The sequence below is a fragment of the Macadamia integrifolia genome, chromosome 12 (assembly GCF_013358625.1).
Source record: "Macadamia integrifolia cultivar HAES 741 chromosome 12, SCU_Mint_v3, whole genome shotgun sequence".
In the NCBI taxonomy this organism is placed as follows: Eukaryota; Viridiplantae; Streptophyta; class Magnoliopsida; order Proteales; family Proteaceae; genus Macadamia; species Macadamia integrifolia.
The window spans coordinates 6,017,686-6,038,209 of record NC_056568.1 but is presented as its reverse complement, the minus strand read 5'-3'; the positions used below and the strand labels follow the sequence as shown (position 1 = coordinate 6,038,209).

General features: G+C 39.9%; 1 protein-coding gene across 1 annotated transcript; it reads right to left on the bottom strand.

The window, feature by feature from the left end:
- Positions 1 to 6,368: 6,368 nt before the first annotated feature.
- LOC122057105 (protein trichome birefringence-like 19) lies at positions 6,369 to 9,298 on the bottom strand. The gene is made up of 2 exons (XM_042619109.1): positions 8,722 to 9,298; positions 6,369 to 7,440 (listed from the first exon to the last, which is right to left on the bottom strand). Exons 1-2 carry the CDS (start codon positions 9,283 to 9,285, stop codon positions 6,673 to 6,675), a joined length of 1,332 nt encoding a protein of 443 aa, XP_042475043.1. The 5' UTR covers positions 9,286 to 9,298; the 3' UTR covers positions 6,369 to 6,672.
- Between the last annotated feature and the right edge of the window lie 11,226 nt (positions 9,299 to 20,524).

The window sequence follows — 20,524 nt, the reverse complement described above, 5'->3', positions numbered from 1 at the left end:
AAAAAAAAAAAAAAAAAAAAAAAGAGAGAAAGAAGCATGGAATTCAGAAAATATGTTATTCTCTTTAGCAAACTTTTGAACATAAAGCCAAATCCTTAGCGATAGACAGAATATGTAAAACATTAAAAAGAAGAAAGGATATAGAGGAGAAAGAGGAGGGAATAGATGTAGAGCCAACATGAGAGATATGAATACCCTTACCATTACTAACATGAAGCTCATCTAAACCCTTATATGTATCATATACAGAGGGGAATGAAGGTCCAGGGTGACATAGTTGGAGGCCCCGATATCGGGGTACATGGTTGGGGCATGCCTAGGTGGATATTGAGCTCTGGGGAGTAGTGGTGGATTGGGATGAGCATAATGGGCCAAATGGGACATAGGATGGAGGATGATAGGTTTGGGAATAGGAGGCGGGATAAGATTGGGTTGGAGTAGTGGGGTTACGGTAAAAGCAAGTAGTAATAGAGTGATTCGTGTGATGACAAATGGTGCAGAAGAAATTCCCCCTTGCACAACCACCGCCTTTGCCTTGCCCCCCACATCTCTTGGAAGAGCCACGGTCAGAGTATCAACATAGTTAGAGTCCTCCTCTACCTCAAAAACCTCTCCTACAACATAGGAGTCTCATGGGACAGCAACACTAGAGATCGACTCCCATTCGTAGTCTCTCTCTTAGGATATCCGAGTTCTATTGTAATTGTCACATGTGATATCAGAGTCTTATTGTAACTATCTCTTTTGTATTAGAGTTGGAGTACACTTCCACCTTTGAAAGTTCATATAAGACGTGTACCTCCAACTCATAAAACCGATCAATGAAGACTCAATTTAACAAGGTATCAACAGCCATACAAGGTCCATTGAGCTAACACCTTCCTCCCTGCGCTTTTCTCTCTCTTCATTACCCACTCCCCATCTCACATTCCTCTCTCTTCTTTGCCCAAAAAAAAACTCTCCCACTCCCACTCCCTCTCTCATGTCCCACATCTTCCTTCTTCTTTGCAAAAAAAAAAAAAAAAACACACACACACATCAAGAAGAACCAGACAGCAGCTATCCTCCCTGTCTCTCACCTCATGGCCGCACAGACCAGCCTCAATACCACCATGGCCGACACCCCACCACCTCCCTAATCCCTCTCTGGAGCTCATCACCACTTCAAAAAATTATGTGTTTTGGCGCACTCAAATTGTGCCGTACCTCACAGGCCAACGCCTCCTTGACTATGTCACTGGTGACTTCAATTGCCCTCAGGACCCCGTCAAAGCCAAAACCTGGCTTGAACAGGATGCATCCATTATGAGTCTTCTCATCGCCGCCCTCTCTGATGAGACCCTCTCTCTCACACGGACCACTAGTAAGAAAATATGGGATGCCCTACATGAATCCTTCTGCTCTCCCTATACCACACGGATCCTGTTACTTAACGTCTCCCTTCATAATCTGGTTCACAAACCAAATGAGACCATCACTCAGTTTTTCCATCGAGCTAAGTCCCTCCCTGATGAACTAGCAGTTGCAGGGAAGCCGCTACCTCAAGAAGATTTCAACATCCATGTCTTCCGTGCTCTCAGAACTGACTACCAGGTCCTCGCCTTCATCATGATGGTGCAAAAGGAGCCAATCTCCTATAATGATATGCATGGCCTTCTCATGAGCCATGAGACTCTGATCCAATCTCGTCTCCCCATCATCGATCTTACAACCGAAGCCTCAGCTCATGTTGCTCATCAAAACCGTGGACCACCCACTCAACCCAATGGTGTTCATGGTACTTCATCCTCAAGAGGTCGTGGTCGTGGTCGTGGTCGTGGTTTTGGGTGCTCTAATGCCTTTGTCCACAATCCCTGCACCAACCATTAGACAGACACCTACTACTATCGGTAAAAGAATACCACCAAACCAGCCCTACTCCCTACCCCACACCATCCCTACCATCGCCCCTCACCCCCACCCCCCAACGCCTACCACACTATGGCTAACCCCCCAACCCCCCCTATGAACCCCATGCCTCCCCCACCTCAACCATTCCCCCACCATCCACAGACCTACACCACCTCCTAGATACCTGACACCGGTGCCACCCATCATGCCACCCTTGACCTCACTCAGTTCTCCACCTATGATCCATACACAGGTAATAACCAACTCTTAGTTGGTAATGGTAAGGGGCTTTCTATTTCTCACATTGGCAATACTTCTATTTCATCTTCTTCTCGTTCTTTCTCTTTTTCTAATGTCTTACATGTTCTCTCCCTCACTTGTTCACTACTTTCTATTCAGCAGTTCTGTCGTGAAAATAACATTTTCTTTGAATTTCATTCTTCTTATTTTTTTGTGAAGGATCTGGAGACCAAACACATCCTCCTCACTGGACATAGCAAAAATTGCCTCTATTTGGTTTCAGCACCACCTTCTGTTCACCTGGTCTCTGCTTCATCATACGATCGCTGGCATCACCATCTAGGGCATCCTCATGAAAGGGTTCTCTGCCTCATGCTTCCTAGTCATCAGCTCGTCAAGCCTCCTTCTCTTTGTTTTTCTTGCCAAATGGGAAAAGCTAGTCTTCTGTCGCTACAGGAAACTAGTTCTCGTAGCTCTTCTCCTTTAGACCTAATTTTTAGTGATGTATGGGGTCCCCACCCCACAGTTTCTTCAAATGGAAACCGCTACTTTATTATTTTTGTTGATGACCAACTAAATATATTTGATTCACTACTTTAAAGTTAAAATCCTATGTTTACTCTGCTTTTTGAACCTTTCAGGTCTTGGTGGAATGTCAGTTCTCTCGCTCCATCAAGGCTATCCAAATTGATTGGGGTTGAGAATTTCACACTCTTCCCACTTACTTTTCTAATCTGGGCATTCAGCATAAACTCTCTTGCCCTCATACTCATGAGTAGCAAGGAACAGTTGAACGTCGTAATAAGTATATTGTTGAAACTGGGATTACCCTACTTTCTCACGCTTCTATTCCCCAAGCTTATTGGGACTATGCCTTTGAAACTACGGTATTCCTTATCAAATGCATACCATCCTCTGTCATTGGCAATAAATCCCCCCATCAGCTCATCACAGATAATTCCCCAGACTATTCTTTTCTCAAAATCTTTAGATGCCTTTGCTACCCTTGGCTCCGTCCTTACAATCATCATAAGGTAGAATCTCGTTTTGCACCTTGTGTCTTTTTAGGCTATAGTCCCTCCCATCATGGTTACTGTTGTATGGATCTCACTACTCATTGCATCTACATCTCTCGTCATGTTCGGTTTGATGAATCCACCTTCCCCTATCACAATACCCCAACCCCTCACACCCCTCCCCCACCTACACCTAGCCTTTCACCATGGGCCATTGCCCCCAATCTCCCCTACCCTATGCCAACCCAACCCAACCCACCCCTCCTACACCTCCCCCAGTGCTCCCTCCCCCTACTATACCAGACCCGTCCTCTCCTAACCCACCCTCTCCCATTTCCCCCCACCTCGAACTATCACTAACCCTAACTCTACTACCTCACCTCCCCGCCGCACCAGAGCTCTTACTGACCTCTATGCTGACCCATTGACCCTCTCCACTATTTCAACACACCAACCCACTGAATCTACATGCTTCTCCCAGGCCCACAAAGACCCTAACTAGTGCTTTGCTATGTCTGATGAATTTAATGCTTTATTACGTAATGGTACTTGGTCTCTTATGCCTTACAGGGATTCCATGAACTCGGTTGGATGCAAGTGGGTCTACCGCATCAAGCGTAAAGCCGACGGCTCCCTTTAATGCTATAAGGCTTGATTGGTGCAAAAGGGCTTTATCAGCAACCTGGCCTTGATTATCATGAGACATTCAGTCTAGCTATCAAGCCCACAACCATAAGGACGGTTTTATCCTTGGCCATTTCAAAGAATTGGGATGTTCGCCAACTCGATGTTCAGAATGCATTCCTTTATGGACTTCTGTTGGAAGAGGTATACATGGCTCAACCCCAGGGTTTGAAAGACTCCCAACGCCCTTCTCATGTTTGCAAGCTCCACAAATCTCTTTATGGGCTCAAGTAGGCCCCCGGGCTTGGTTCCACGGGCTCTCTGAGTCTCTGACTCACTCCGATTTTTGGTCCTCCCAAACTGACACATCTTTGTTCATCTATATGCAGCGCCCCATCAACATATGTACTTGTCTATGTTGATAATATTCTGGTCACAGGCAACCAGCCGTCTCATGTCACCTCCCTCCTCCAACAACTTGCTATAGAATTCTCTATCAAAGACCTTGGTCACCTCAGTTTCTTCCTTGGTGTTGAGGTTCTCCATCAGCATGGTGGTGTCCTTCTCTCTCAAGCACACTACATCTCTGACCTTCTTCAACGTGCTGGAATGACTGACTATTAACCTGTTACCATGCCCATGGCCACCACCTCTGCAGCCTCTTCCTCAAGGGGTGTCCTTCTCTTGGATCCCACAAGGTATCGATCTATTATAGGTGCTCTCCAATAAATTACTCTCACCAGACCTGATTTAGCCTACTATGTCAATCGGGCCTGCCAGTTTATGCATGCTCCCTCGGAGGACCATTGGAACTTGGTCAAAAGAATCCTCCGTTATCTCCAGGGCACAAAAGACCAAGGGTTGTTCATCTCTAGGTTCAATTCTCTTCAACTTTAGCCATTCTCTAATGCTGACTGGGCTGGTGATAGTGCTGATCAAAAATTGACAGGAGGCCATGCAATCTACATGGGTCCCAATTTAATCTCTTGGGCACCTAACAGGAAGAAAACGGTTGCATGCTCTTCTATTGAATCAGAGTACAAGGCTGTCGCTGATGCTTGCGCCGAACTCACCTGGCTTCGCTCTCTCTTTGCTGAACTGAGCATTCCTATCCCCACAGTGCCAATCCTTTGGTGTGACAATATTGGTGTCACTTATCTCTTAGTCAATCATGTGTTTCATGCCCATACAAAACATGTTGAAATAGATTTTCATTTTGTTTGAGACAAGGTTGCCTCCAAGGAGCTTCAGGTGCAATTCATCTCCACAAATGATCAAATAGCTGATATTCTCACCAAGCCTCTCAGTTCTACACGGTTCGCTTTTCTCCGGACAAGCTGCAAATTCGACCGTTTAAATTCCCACCTTGAGGGGGTGTATCAACACAGTTAGAGTCCTCCTCTACCTCAAAAACCTCTCCTACAAAATAGGACTCTCATTGGACAGCAACACTAGAGATCGACTCCCATTCAAAGTCTCTCTCTTAGGATATCAGAGTCCTATTGTAACTGTCACATGTGATATCAGAGTCCTATTATAACTGTCACATGTGATATCAGAGTCCTATTGTAACTGTCTCTTTTGTATTAGAGTTGGAGTACACTTCCACCTTTGAAGGTCTATATAAGACGTGTACCTCCAACTCATAAAACTGATCAATGAAGACTCAATTTAACACAGAGGAATAATCAAACTCACCAAAGGAAGTGGAGGACCGTTGAGCGGTATTGGCGATTAGAGGTAGCGATGATGTAGCAACATCAGAAAGTATGACCTTGCAAATATCACACATCTTTCATGACTAAAGAAGAGTCTGTAGAGTTCAGTATAGGTGGGGATCTCATGGCAGGTCAGCAGAGAAGGGACAATCTCCTATAGGTCTTCCTTTAGACTACGAAGTTTGTGATGTTGAAATCCTCAAAGGGAAGGAGCTTGACAGCTGCATCCAACCTGTTTGCAATATCTTTGGCAAGTTGGAGAAAGAGGGTAACCAATCCGTTAGTTTGTTAATGAAGATTCTGGAGACTCAGATGAAGGGACATTAGGCGAATAAGGGATGCACAACTATAAGTATCCTGAAGGGTGCTCCAGATTTAATGACTCTTGTCCTTGTCAAGGATGACAGGGATGACAAAGAGAGAGAGAGAGAGAGAGAGAGAGAGAGAGAGAGACTCACAAGTTGGGAGTCCTATTGATGCCAGGTGAGGGCTTTGAACGGAACGGATCAACAAGGCAACTTAACGTGCCATCGAGATAGCCAAAGAGATGCTAACCGTTCAAGAATGGAAGGAGTTGTTTCTTCGAGAGAAGAAAGTTAGTTAGTGGGTATAAGTTTGCGAGAGAGAAAGTGATTTGGGGGGGGGGGAGTTAATGGAGAGTAGAGGTGGAGTGTTGCCCAATGGAGCATGGGAGGCAATTGTGGTGAGGGATGGTGGATCGGTGGCCATGAGGGAGGAGTTCATTACCGACTAAAGCAAAGAGGGGTTGTGGCACCTTGGAGAGGATGCACACAACGAAAGAGGATCGAGGCTCGGTGGAGCTTGGAGCCAGGAGCCGAAGAAAAAAAGAAGAGAGGGACCCTAGGCTCGTGATACCTTGTTGACACAAGTTATTGTGTTTGCATAGCAAACTCTCAATAGAGAGGATATTACAATATATACAAGAGATGAATGCCCTAGTCGGCTAGGGTTCTATACAAGGTTGGAGACTTTAAAAAATATGAACATGCAATATAGAATCTTACCAAAATTGTACTACCAATCTTGGCAAAGAATATATTGAATTGCCTAATATTGGGTTAGGACTCAATATACGTCAATAGTGCCAAAGTGCAATTTCCCTCGCATAAATCTTTATTATTTCTAACAAAAAACAAAAAAAAAAACCCCTCTAATTCTTCCCATCAAGAGTCTTCTAACTTGTCCACCTTCAACATATGAAGTAACATTTCATTCCATACATCAATAGGACCAGGCAAGCACCAGTGCACACAGTCAGACACATTATTCCTATACGAAGGGCTATAACGCCCAGGGTGCCCATCTGGCCTCAACACCATTGCCTGAGAAGCATCCAACAACCTAAACTTCAAACCTCTCTTACTCCCTTCAATCTCTGCAGCCCTAAGTTCCTCCACTTGGGTCCTATGGAACTTCAGCTCCAACCCGTCCAACCTTTTTTCCTGGGTGGTGAAGGGTCTTTTCATTGTACATGTTCCTCCATTGTGCCACACCCCATTGTCATAGTGGGCAGGAGAGTAAGTCCTCAGAAAAGTCATACCCTTATAGCTTTCCATTCTAAGGGCTTCAAAGGCAGTATTGAAAGCCTTCTTGTAACCATAGAAGATGTTGAGGTCTGTGATGTTTTTGTCATTGCAAGCATTGCACCCTACCACTTGACCCTTTTCATAGAATATGGCTGGGGTCCAGAACCAATGGCCAGCGGAGATGATGACGTAGTCAAAATTGCTGATCTGGGCTGTCCAGGATTCGTCAAACTCGTCCAGGTAAAGGTTTGTTGTGGGAGGGACACGTGGACCTCTGGTTTTGGCTTCAGTTGTCCTTACAAGGTGTGCAGACCAGTAAGAAGCAATGGTGAAGTTGTAGTCTGTGTACAGCCAGCGCTTGAATCTTCCATCTTGTACGTAAGAAACGTCTACTGGGTGCACCACCTGATAATGTGTGGAAGCTAGAGAGTTAGCTCCTTTTGGTAATACAACCACTACAAGTAAACATATTATGGTGACGGTAAAAATTACTATCATTGCTAAATATAATATATAGCGACTGGAAAATGGATACCATTGCCTAATACATTTATGACTACTGTAAAATAATACTTATTGCTAGAAAAAAAAAAAAAATTGCAACGGTATTTTTTCTTCGTAAAAAATGTGTATTCTTGTAATGAATAGAAGAGTTGACTTGGCAGCAGGATACAATAGAAAAGACATGACCTTCGGGAGGATAGGTATTTGTCCTACTAGTGTGTAAATGTTAAAACAATGGTTTAACTAGGAGTACACCTACCTAGATTCCATCCTAATATATTAGGATGTAATTATTCGTCCAGCAGCATGGACTATGCTAACACTCTTTGTTTTTATCTCTCTCCTCTACAAAATAGGAGGTACAAGTGTATTTTCATAGTGGAAGAGAAAGATAGACACAGGGGAGTGCTAGCACAAGCCACACTCTTTGACAAAGTTATTTTTTCCTATATTGTTCAAATATAAATTAAAAAAAAAAAAAAAAGGAAAAGAAAGATGTAAGGAGAAAGTTTTCCGACACCCATAGTGCAGGGTTCAGCCACCATACTAGCTAGGGCACCAAATTATCCCCTTATATATGGAATGAAGTTGTTAATACCCTTCCCTTGTACAATAGTACAATACCCTCTCCTGCCCATTCGAGAATCTTAGTCAAGGGATTCCCTTTCACTGTGGTTTAAAGAAAATTTGATTCCAAAAATATTGCTACATTTAAACCATAACATAGGCCAGGCATTGTAGTTTGGTTATATATATATATATATATATATATATTTCAACTTTGGTGTTTTTCATTGTCATTAATGTTTGTCCCCCACAATAAGAAGTCTGTAGTACCCCTTTACTGTTCCCATACCCTCTCAACAACCTTAGCTAGAGGTGCTTCTCTGCATGGAGTAAAAATTTCACATATGAGAAAATTGGCAGATATTCAAAGCCAAAGGAGGGGTGGGGTGGAGTATTTTCATAATTATTATTATTATTTGATAGGTAGGGAGGGAAGTAGGTAACAGTCAGGAGACTCGAAGTTGAGACCTCCGGGTGAGGATGGACTTTTTATGCACCACAGCTCACCAATTGCCTAGTTGCGCTAGGCAATTGTTGTTTTATCAGGCTAATTATGCTCCCCTTCCATTGCATATGAGCACCAACTAGAAGTTTAAAGGGTCATCGAGTACTTACATTAGATAAGAGGCACATGAGAGACTGCATTTGGTTTCTTGCCACAGAATCACCAACAAAGGCCATGGACTTCCCTCTAACAATATTCAAGAAGTGAAGTCGATTGAACCGAGGTAACTCACACTCATATGGTTTCCATCTCCATCTCAAGAACTCTGTGTCAGGCCTCCCATTCTTGAAACAATTTTGATGTTCATGGATTTCCTGGCATGTCCAATTTGTGTAGGAAGGCCCCTCTTGATGTGGAACCCATTTTCCTTTAAATATGTCACAGTTCTTGATCACCTTCGTCTCTATCAACCAATTCAAACGATCATCACTGGTGGGGGTAGCAATTGCCGTTGCCGCCGTCCCTATAAACTCGCCGGATTCATCTTTGTTGGTGACTTTGGTAGAGTATGAAAGTAGAGAGAGGTTTCTTGACATAAATTGTGTCAAACATTGATTAGTTTTTGACAGATTTGGAAATAAAGGGGGATAATCTAATAGGAAGAGGGGGATGATGGTTAGAATAAGGGTTAGGGTCAGAATTACTAGGAGAACCTCAATGACTTGAGCCTTCATGATAGCAAGGGAAATTAAGATCAAGTAAGGATATATGAAGAGAGAGAGGCATTTGGGTTATATAAGAGAGTGGTATGTGCATTATGACTATGGTTTGAATTATTAAAGAAGTGACACTTGAGCAGTCTCTTTTAACTTAAGATAATTTCTATTATCTTCTACGTGCTAGTTGGATTAATTTATCTTGGTCTCCCGTGCAATGCAATAAGCATAATTAAATGTACGTAATCATGCATCATTGAAATGGAAAGGAAAACGTGAGAAAGACCCAAAGTTTCCCATGGGTTTTCATTTGCTATCCAACTAGTTAAGTGGACTTTCGAGTATTTTTTTGGAAAAACTTTGTTGTTATCGGGTTTTAGGAACTTTCCTTCTACCAGGGCTGATAGCCAAAGAATTGAAATACTCACTTTTCCTTTTGGGTTCACAAATATATTTCGAGATTTTAGTATGTTTCAAAATATCCTTTCAGATTTCAATTTTTTTTTTTTTTCTGCGAATCCAAATAAGTAGAAAGTTCTTGCAAATCAGGTAATATCAAATTTTCATCCATTTTTCTTCCCTATTTAAAGAGAATGGGCATACCAGTACTGTGAAATTACAACAATAGCATTTGATCCGTGATGATTATTTTTATGAAATGGAGACATTTTGGTCATTTTCCAGTAAGTCAAAAACACCTACTCTGATTTGGGGAGGTGATCTGGACTCTAAATTAATGCTTCATGTATGATTAGGTGATGACGATATATGTGGGCCAGATTATATCCAAAGCTTATAGGTGATTGGGTGAGAAATTGAAGAGGAAGGTTTAGGTGATGATTGGTGGGTGAGATATAGTTTTCAAGAGACTGTAATTATTAGTCATTAGACACTAGCATTCCAACTTCCAGACAGCAACTATTATTGGAAGTAGGGAGTAAGGGGGTCTTCTCACCAAAACCAATCCATATATGATTGTTGTGTTTTGAATTTTTTATGGTTTGTTGTTGAATATTGAATATATATATATATATATATATGCATGAGAAGGGTAGATCCAAGCATTGCATGCAGAGATTATTAATATATTTACCAAGCACAAATGGGCATAAAAGAAAAGAGACTCAATGTAGTGGGGCTTCTGATTTTGGACTGCAGAGTTATGATTGGAGAATAATTTGAACTGAATCATTAAGCTATTCTTAAATTTTGAACTCAAGACTCTATAATTATATTGGTTTCTTTCTAACTATCCAGATGATCAATGGGGTTATTTGATTGGGTAACATCTGACGTATGCCACTTGTCTTATTGCAAACATAGATTAATACATGTGATATAATAAAGACCCTGAACCCTTCCCGAATCCATTATATTGGGCAAACCGCAAACATGAATATTATTAAATCAAATTTTAGTTTTAATAGGTTTGGAAATTTTCAAACATTCAATAATCTGAGGAAGTAAGAGAAGAAAGATACAATAAATTTTAAAATAATCCCAAGAAAAGATTATAAAAGGAGTGATTTAGTTAGGTATTGTAGCTGTGGATACCTTGCTCATATGATTTCATCAATTCAAGGTCTGACTTTATGGTTTCCTTAATTTTTTTTTTTTTTTCGAGATGAGTTTTGTTTGGCCGAAACTTTGGTTTTAGAGGTTGTACCATAACTAAAGGTCCAAAAACTGCTGTTAAAGGATTTAGTGGTATTAAAAAGGAAAGGATTTGTCACTGAAGATATTAAGGAAAGGCTAGAAAACGTATCTGGTTTTTCCCTAGATCACCTTCCAATTGAGTACCTTGGTCTCTCCTTGATCTTTCTTAAACTGGTTGCTCATCATTTTCTTTTTTTATTATAAATAGTAAAAAATATCTAATAAAAAAAAAAAACATAAGATTAATATGTTAGTGATTCTAAATCCTAGAATCATTTGAATTACCTATAGCGTATAGAATACAAGAATGAATAATGGAAAGAAATCAATCACATACCCGTTGAGCGTGAATAAAGTCCCTAAATCAAGGTTGACGCTTGTACCACGAATTATGATGAAGAACCACGCAATATGGGTCCTTCTACTGAGATCTTCTGCAGCCTCTTACTATGAGACCTTCTCTCTGTCTCTATACTAGCTCTGTGAGAAAGCAGTGCTCCCAAAATATTATTATAAAAGTAATAGCTGCAGGGATCGTCAGTATTCTATATATAATAGAATTCCTAAACCCTAATCCATTCCCACAATAGAATAGGGCTAGATGTTTCCTAATTAGAGTGGTCCTTATTCTCTTGGGCCCAATGGGTCAATCAATATCAGTTAAACCCACATAAGAGTCCTAACAATCTCCCACTTGGGCTACACTAATACTGATGTCTTCCCATTGACATCTGGCCAAATAATCTCAAGATTGAATACCACTCAAAACAAACTTTGATCCAATCAATAATCTCCATTGTTGAACAATAGTAGAAAATACACCTCAATATACGGCATATAACTATCTAATGTTATAGACAACAGAAAATTATCAATTCAAATCACCTGGAAACATAGATATAAGGAATTATATCATAACTGTGATCACATAAGATATATCCTTCCTTATAGGTCCGTTATTGATCTAAAGACCAGCCTACCTTGAAAACCTCACAGGTAGAGAACTTTGATATTAATCAATACTTAGGCAAACCGCCATTTTCTTGTATTAATATCTCACTTTGGCATACATCTTATGGTTAACAACCATCTCCATGGATTTAGGCTAAATACCGCCATAAATCACGAAACTTGGCTAAACACCGCCATTAACTGTGACATGTCAAAGTAAACCACAATAATCATACAACAATACGATGAGAGAGAATATAAATGAACACTATACTGGAAAGTAAACATCCTCAATGTAGATTGTGCTCATAATGTATGATCTAACAAAATAATACTTATTACAATACCACTATGGATAAGTAAACTCCCACTAAACAAGCATATCAAAAGATTCCATCACACCCATGTTAGAAACATGAGTCTTAAAAATTCCCACTGGAAGAGCTTTGGTCAGAGGATCAGCAACCATCTCTTCAGTAATAATAGGCTCAACAGCGATCTCCCCAGTGTTGATCTTCTCGTGAACCACAAGATATTTAATCTCAATGTGTTTGGAGATTCTAGATCTCTTGTTATTCTTTGCAAAGAAAACAACAGAAATATTGTCACACCACAAATGCAAAGGCTTAGAGATGGAATCTACAACTTTCAGTTCAGATATAAAATTCCTCAGCCACACTGCCTGCTTGGTAGCTTCATAAAGTGCCACAAACTCAGCTTGCATAGTGAATGAAGCTAAAATAGTTTGTTTGGCACACTTCCAAGAAATAGCTCCTCCTCCCAATATAAAAATGTATCCAGAGGTAGACTTTCTATCATCAGTACACCCACTGAAGTCCGAGTCAGAATACCCCACAACTTCAAATTTTTCTGATTTACTGAATACTAGCTTGAAGTCCTTTGTCCGCTATAAATAGCACATGACCTTCTTGGCTGTAGTCCAATGAGCCAAACCAACATCAGATTGAAACCTGCCAAGTACACTAATTGCAAAGGCAATGTCAGGGCGAGTACAAACTTGTGCATACATCAAACTTCCAACGACAGAAGCATAAGGCTTGTCATTCATTGAGCTCCTCTCAATATCATTCTTTGGACATTGTTGCTTGTTCAACTTGTCTCCTTTACTGATGGGTGCTTCACCACCAGAACATTTAGACATGTTAAACCTCTTTAAAACTTTATCAAGATATGCCTGTTGTGATAGCCCAAGTAACCCCCGCGGCCTATCACGACTAATCTCGATTCCAAGCACATAACTTGCTTCACCCATGTCCTTCATTTCAAAGTTTTCTGAAAGAAAACCCTTGGTCTCCATCAATAAGGTTTTGTTGCTGCTAGCCAACAGAATGTCATCCACATAGAGCACAAGAAAGAGGAAACTACTCCCACTGAGTTTCAGATATATGCACTGATCGATTGGATTCTCTACAAAACCAAAAGAAGTCACAACTCGATCAAATTTTAAGTACCATTGTCGAGATGCTTGCTTTAACCCATAAAGAGACTTTTTCAGCATACAAACAAAGTCCTCTTTACCATTTTCCTCAAAACCTTCAGGTTGTCTCATGTACACCTTCTCTGACAGCTCTCCATTCAGAAATGTTGTTTTCACATCCATCTGATGTAACTGTAGGTCAAAATGGGCAACAATGGCCATGATAATTCTGAATGAGTCCTTTGATGAGACAGGTGAGAAGGTTTCCTTGTAATCTATCCCCTCTCGCTGAGTAAAACCCTTTGCCACGAGTCTAGCTTTGTAGCGTTCTACTCTACCTTGAGAATCTGTCTTGGTTTTGAAAACCCACTTAGATGCAATAGCCTTACAATCCTTTGGAATTTGTACTAATTCCCATACTCCATTGTTGCTAATGGATAACAGCTCTTCCTTCATTGCTTCTACCCATTTGTCTGAATGCTTATGATTAACTGCTTGAAGAAAAGTAACAATGTCTTCTTCTAGTCCTATGTCAAACTCACACTCATTCAAATAAGAAACATAATCAGAGTGCAGAGAAGGCTTGCGCACTCTAGTAGACCTCCTTATAGGTTCAGGTGGAAGCCTACCAATATTAGCGGTATCAGGATGTGAAAGTGGGTCTGCAATAGCAATATCTGTCCCAACTTGTAAATCATATTCAATTGGAGTTTGAGTGACTGTATCATCAGACAGGATGGGATTGAGATCAATAAGTGAATTTCTCAACTCAACAGGTGCTATCTCAAGAGTGTCATACTCCCCTTCTTCAAAAGAGAAATTACGAGGAGTTCTAGACTCTTCATTGCATTCAACAAATCTAGCATGAGTGGTCTCTACAATTTTGTGTCCTGGACCAGAACAATAGAATCTATACCCTTTAGACCTCTCTGGGTATCCCACAAAATAGCAACTTGTAGTCCTTGAGTCAAAAACATTTTCTTGAGGGTTAAAGACTTTGGCTTCTGCTTGACATCCCCACACTCGTAAGTGTCTAAGGCTAGGTATTCTGCTACTCCAGAGTTCATAGGGAGTCCTATTCACAGATTTTCTTCGCACTCTATTGAGAAGGTAAACAGCAGTTTTAAGTGCCTCTCCCCATAAGGATTCTGGTAAGGTGGTATTGCTCACCATAGAATGGACCATGTCTTTCAGAGTACGATTTCTTCTTTCAGCTACTCCATTCTGCTGAGGTGTTCCAGGCATGGAATATTGAGGAGCTATCCCATATTCTTGCAAGAATTTTACAAAAGNAAAAACTTTTTCTTGAGGGTTAAAGACTTTAGCTTCTGCTTGACATCCCCACACTCGCAAGTGTCTAAGGCTAGGTATTCTGCTACTCCAGAGTTCATAGGGAGTCTTATTCACAGATTTGCTTGGCACTCTATTGAGAAGGTAAACAGCAGTTTTAAGTGCCTCTCCCCATAAGGATTCTGGTAAGGTGGTATTGCTCACCATAGAACGGACCATGTCTTTCAGAGTACGATTTCTTCTTTCAGCTACTCCGTTCTGCTGAGGTGTTCCAGGCATGGAATATTGAGGAGCTATCCCATGTTCTTGCAAGAATTTTGCAAAAGGACCAAGCAACTGCTCAAAATCACCACTTCTCCCATAATATTCTCCACCCCTGTCGGATCTGACCACTTTGATCTTCTTGGAGTGGAAAAGTTCAACTTCAACTTTAAAAATCTTGAAAACATCTAGAGCACTAGATTTCTCACTGATAAGGAAGACATACCCATATCTTGACCAATCATCAATAAAAGTTATGAAATAACGGTGCCCAGGGAGTGTAGGGACAGTAAAAGGCCCACAGATGTCAGTGTGAATGAGGTCTAATACTTCAATGCTGCGAGTAGCATCCTTTTTCCTGGAGATTGTCATCTTTCCCTTAATGCAATCTATACATGTTTCCATGTCCTGAAAATCAATATCTTTTAATATCCCTTCCTCTACCAATCTTTTCATCCTCTTGATTGAAATATGACCCAACCTTCTATGCCACAACATGGAGGATTTCTCATCAATCAGAGACCGTTTCACTCCCACATTCAGAACCCATGAAGAATTACAATTCAATCTATAAAGCCCATCAACAAGAGTACCACTACCAATAGAGATAGAATCATGAAATAAACAAAATCCAACTTGATTAAAATTAACAGAATAACCATCTGAACAAAGTCTAGAAACTGAAATCAAATTCCTCCTCATAGAGGGAACATAAACAACATCCTTCAAATCAATAAATGAGTCTGAATAAAAAAATAATCTAATAGTTCCTATGGCTTCCACTTCAACTCTAGCTCCATTGCCCACGAACACCGTCACTTCATCCTTGCTTGGCACCCTCCTGTTTAGGAACCCCTGCAAGGAATGAGTGACGTGAATAGATGACGCAGAATCTAACCACCATGAATCAATTGGTACATTAATCAAGCAAGATTCAAAACATACTAAGGATAGATTCATACCATCATCCTTCTTTTTCTCAAGGTAGGTCTTCCTCTTAAAACAATCCTTCTTCATGTGTCCTTTGGCCTTGCACCAAAAACACTCTATGCCACTCATGTCTTTTTGTACCCCTGATTTTTTGAAATTTTGTTTTCCCTTCTTGTTTTTCCCTCCTTTAAATTGAGTGAATTTTCATTTCTTAAAGAACTTCTTGATCCCTTTGTTAGGTCCCATAGATGATGAAGTCTTACCTTGAGTAAGATTGGCACTTTCAACTTTGGTCCTATTAATTGTTCCCTCTTCCTGGGTTACCACAGTGATCAATTCATCAAGACCCCATTTATCCTTCAATGTATTATAAGTAGTCTTAAGAGTCTTGTAGCTCTCAGGTAGAGAATTCAAGGCAATGGTGACCACGAAGTCATCATCAAAGTTAATACCTGTACCTCTGATCTTGTTTCCTAGGGAAATCAATTCCAGTATATGCTCTCTAGCACTTCCTACTCCATCAAATCTAGCCCCAGTCAATTGGCTCATGAGATCGTGAGCCTGTGATTTCTTAGAGCTATCAAACTTAGCTTTTATAGCAGCCAAATACTCAGAAGCAGTATCCTTTTTAGCAACACTATCCTTGATAGACTCAGGCAAAGCACTTTTAATAACAGCCAAGGATTTCCTATTTGCAGTGACCCACTTGTCATAATCCCCTTTCTCAGTTTGGGTACTGGTTGCAGTAGGTTCAGCTGGTTTTGTAGTTCTAGTACACAGGTCTAGGTCCTTGAGAATCATGTAGACCTCTAAGTCTTCCATCCATTTGTTGAAATTATCCCCAGTAAGCTTAGGAATATCAAGTACACCAAAACTAGAAGACATCCTGTTGAATATTTTAATAAACAATATTCTATTCAACATACAGACATATATGTAAAAGAATAAGCATGTAACAATTAGCTAAATTAAACATTACATGCTCAAGTATCAATTACTTCATGAGTGTCAACCGGAACTACATTTCTGACCTTTGGGTCTGAAACATACTGGTCCACTCAAGTTTCTGCTATTACTGCGAGACTTTTTCTAACTTTTGAAAAGTACCGCCATATTTGCATGGACAGCATCTTCTAGGTTGAGAAATCCCTATTTTTTTTTCTTGCTTTAACTTTTCTTTGATAATGTCACATTTGGGTGAACATTAGCAACCTTGCTACCAACCATTATTCTCTGTTTTTTCAGACAAAAAAGACCTTTGATTTGTATTCTATTACAATAAGGTTGAACTTTACCACTTTGGTGGATTCCACCCAATCTTACTGTAATAGTCTACAAATTCATTCCGGCAGCTAAAAGTGGGATTGTTTAACCATGAATAAAAAATATTCATAAACAAAAGCATGAACTACATTACCAAGAATAAACAAGTTCATATTCTAATATGCAAGTAATGTATGAGTTGATTTTCTTTCATTTCTTCCAATTAATAGGAAAATTATAAAGAATCATTAAACACCCATACTTGTAACTTATACAAAATAGATCATAAAAGTTGATCAAAATTAGGCTCATAATATATCAAAACGAAGAGCACGAAAAACTGGACTCAACGCAAAAAACCAGGGTGAAAAATTCTTCACCGTTTGCCCGTACGAGCCATTTGAAGTTACTGTTTTTTTTTTTGGAATCAAATAAATCCGGGTCAACCGGTTGGGGCAAATTAGTTCCGGGTCAAAGTTCGGGTCAACGACCCGGGCAACCTTTGACCGAGTGGGTCATGAGTTGACCCACTGCATCCCGGGTCAACTAGGTAGGGTTTCCGAGTTGACCCGGCGATGACTCGCCTCCGTTTTTTTTTTTGAAAATTTTTTATTTTTCTCTCCTCCGGCAGCCAATTTCCGGCGGTGCGTGCCGACGCGTCCGGAGGTTTCCGGTGATGTGCAGTATACCGCCGCGACCGTCTTCTCGTGCTCTACAACTTCCGTGAAGAAAGTTTTCCCATACGGGATCTTTAAGTAAGAGTAAAATAATGATTTTCATAAATAGAAACCCAAATTTTTTTTTTCTTACATAATTTCTTGATTCTAACACCATAGTGTAGGCTCTGATACCAATTGTTAGTGATTATAAATCCTAGAATCATTTGAATTACCTATAGTGTATAGAATACAAGAATGAATAATGGAAAGAAATCAATCACATACCCGTTGAGCGTGAATAAAGTCCCTAAATCAAGGTTGACGCTTGTACCACGAATTATGATGAAGAACCACGCAATATGGGTCCTTCTACTGAGATCTTCTGCAGCCTCTTACTTTGGGATCTTCTCTCTGTCTCTACACTAGCTTTGTGAGAAAGCAGTGCTCCCAAAATATTATTATGAAAGTAATAGCTGCAGGGACCGTCAGTATTCTATATATAATAGAATTCCTACACCCTAATCCATTCCCACAATAGAATAGGGCTAGAAGTTTCCTAATTAGAGTGGTCCTTATTCTCTTGGGCCCAATGGGTCAATCAATATCAGTTAAGCCCACATAAGAGTCCTAACAGGTACTTCTCTACCAGACTCTAGCTTAAGGTGGGACCCAAAATTCACTGAATGTAGGCCCATGTCCCCTGCTCAAGTGTCAATATGAGTTCAAATAAATTGTCATGTGTTTCCTAAAAGGGGGAAAAAAATTGGGTAACTGGTGCCAACTTTCTTTTCCATGCAAGGCTTTCTTTTCCTTCCTCTTACAATTGTAGTTGCTTCCTCTCTATAAGTCTCAATACAGGTAGCTAGGTTTACAGTTGCTTCCTCTCTCAAGTCTCAATATAGGTAGCGAAGATTGAAGTTTGGGCTGAATCTGGGCTCAACGTTGAAACACATTGAGCCAGATGGGCTGATTTGGGCTACGTTTGATTTGAACATTATTAATTCCCGAAGCCAGTTCTCCCCTGGCGATGTTCATATGGGGTGGCAGGGTGCAACTTGGGCCGCCCTGAGCAGAGCAATCAAAGTAGTTTCAATAACCTTCATATTACCTGCCTTATTAGGTCAATTTATTACTAAGATAGCTATGAAATAAAATATTCCATCCAATAGGGTTGGCAGCTAGCCTAGTGGAAGGAAGCCTTTGCTTCATCATCACTCAAGTCGGGTAGTTGTGGGTTCAAGTTGGCACACCCCACTATCGCTCATTGATCTTACAGAAGCACTGCTTGCCGTATGGGGGTTTCAACCTGGGGGCTATGATCACTACTATGTTGCACCCTTATTTTTCTACCAAAAATTCGTTGAAGACACATTAGAGCAAGTTTCTCTTCGCCCATAGTGAAGGATATATTTTCTTTCCACTATTCATTATTGCACTTGAATTGGTGCATGGGAATAGTGAAGCTGATGAATAATGATGGTTGTAGGTTCGTGGGTCGTGTTTCCTTCACCATGGGTGAAGTAGAACTTTTTCCAAACATATTTGCTAGTAGAGAATATAAATCTACAGTGATTTGGGCAAATTCAGTTCAAGTTTGGTCATATTTTGAGTATTGGCTAAGTCTATATGACTCTTGACCGTAATTATTAAATTTTCCGAATTATTCACGAATAATTCTGCAGAACCGAATTTTATTGAATTTTACGAATAATTCTGTCTGAATCCGAATCAAATAAAAAATTCTCGAATTTTATAGACTTTTTAAAAATTCACGAATAATTTGACCAAACAGAATTTTATCCAAATTATAACCTAATTTTATCCCATGTAAAAAAAAAAAAACTTTATCTTGATTAAGTCAATTAGCCTTTAGAAAAAAGTGTGGTTATTATGCATTTATTATTCAAATGTTACTTTTCTTTTTTTTTTTAATAGAAACCGGCAAAGCTTATCTTTCCTAAGGTAATCTCTCACACTTCTTCAAAAAAAAAAAAAAAAAAAATCTCTCACCCCATTTTGGTTTGACTAAGTCCTACAGTCGTTACTCTCTCTCTAGACTTTAAGGTGAACATGCATGATGAGTGACGTGGGTCTAGCTGAATTTGTGCTTAATCCCCCCTCTCAGTCTCTTTTTGTCTAATTTAATTATTTGAGTAATAGGAAATGAATTTAGAAAAAAAAAAAGAGCTAAATATAATATTTTTATCTTTAAAATTTAAAATTTTAATTTTTACATCATTTGTATGTTATGTACATATGATAATTGATAAACAATATGAAACAAGTATTGCAAATATTAAAAATAACATCCAAATTTTTTGTCCGCTTTTTATTTTTATAAACGAATAATTCCCGAATCCGAATTCGAACTCGAATTTTATTATCTCCGCTTTTTTGACCGATATTTTGACCAAATCGTTGAATTAATGAAATGCATTAATCCGAATAATTCCTGAATCCGAATTTAATAATTATGCTCTTAACCAGCATTTTTCCTTTTTTGATTCACTCACCCGAGTGAAAACCTAGGGCCCGTTTGATAACGTTTCAAGAAACGAAGTAAAAAGCGTTTGATAAAACTGTTTTGTTTCACTTATTTTCAGAAATAGAAATAGAAATTTTTACTTCGCCGTTTCTGGAAACGACTTGTGGTCATTTTTTCATTGGTTACCATCGACTTCTAAAAACATGACTTATCAAACACCTTCAATTCCGTTTCTATTTCTAGAAATGAAAATTTATGTTTCTGCCGTTTCTTGAAACAAAAACGACAGAAACGTTATCAAACGGGCCCCTAGTTTGCTAACTT

Bases quoted from the DNA above. Each gene is read 5' to 3' on its own strand.
- LOC122057105 (XM_042619109.1), bottom strand. From the start codon at position 9,285: ATGAAGGCTCAAGTCATTGAGGTTCTCCTAGTAATTCTGACCCTAACC. The intron at 7,441-8,721 runs GTAAGTACTCGA...ACACATTATCAG, and splicing joins TCATGTGCCTCTTATCTAAT to GTGGTGCACCCAGTAGACGT.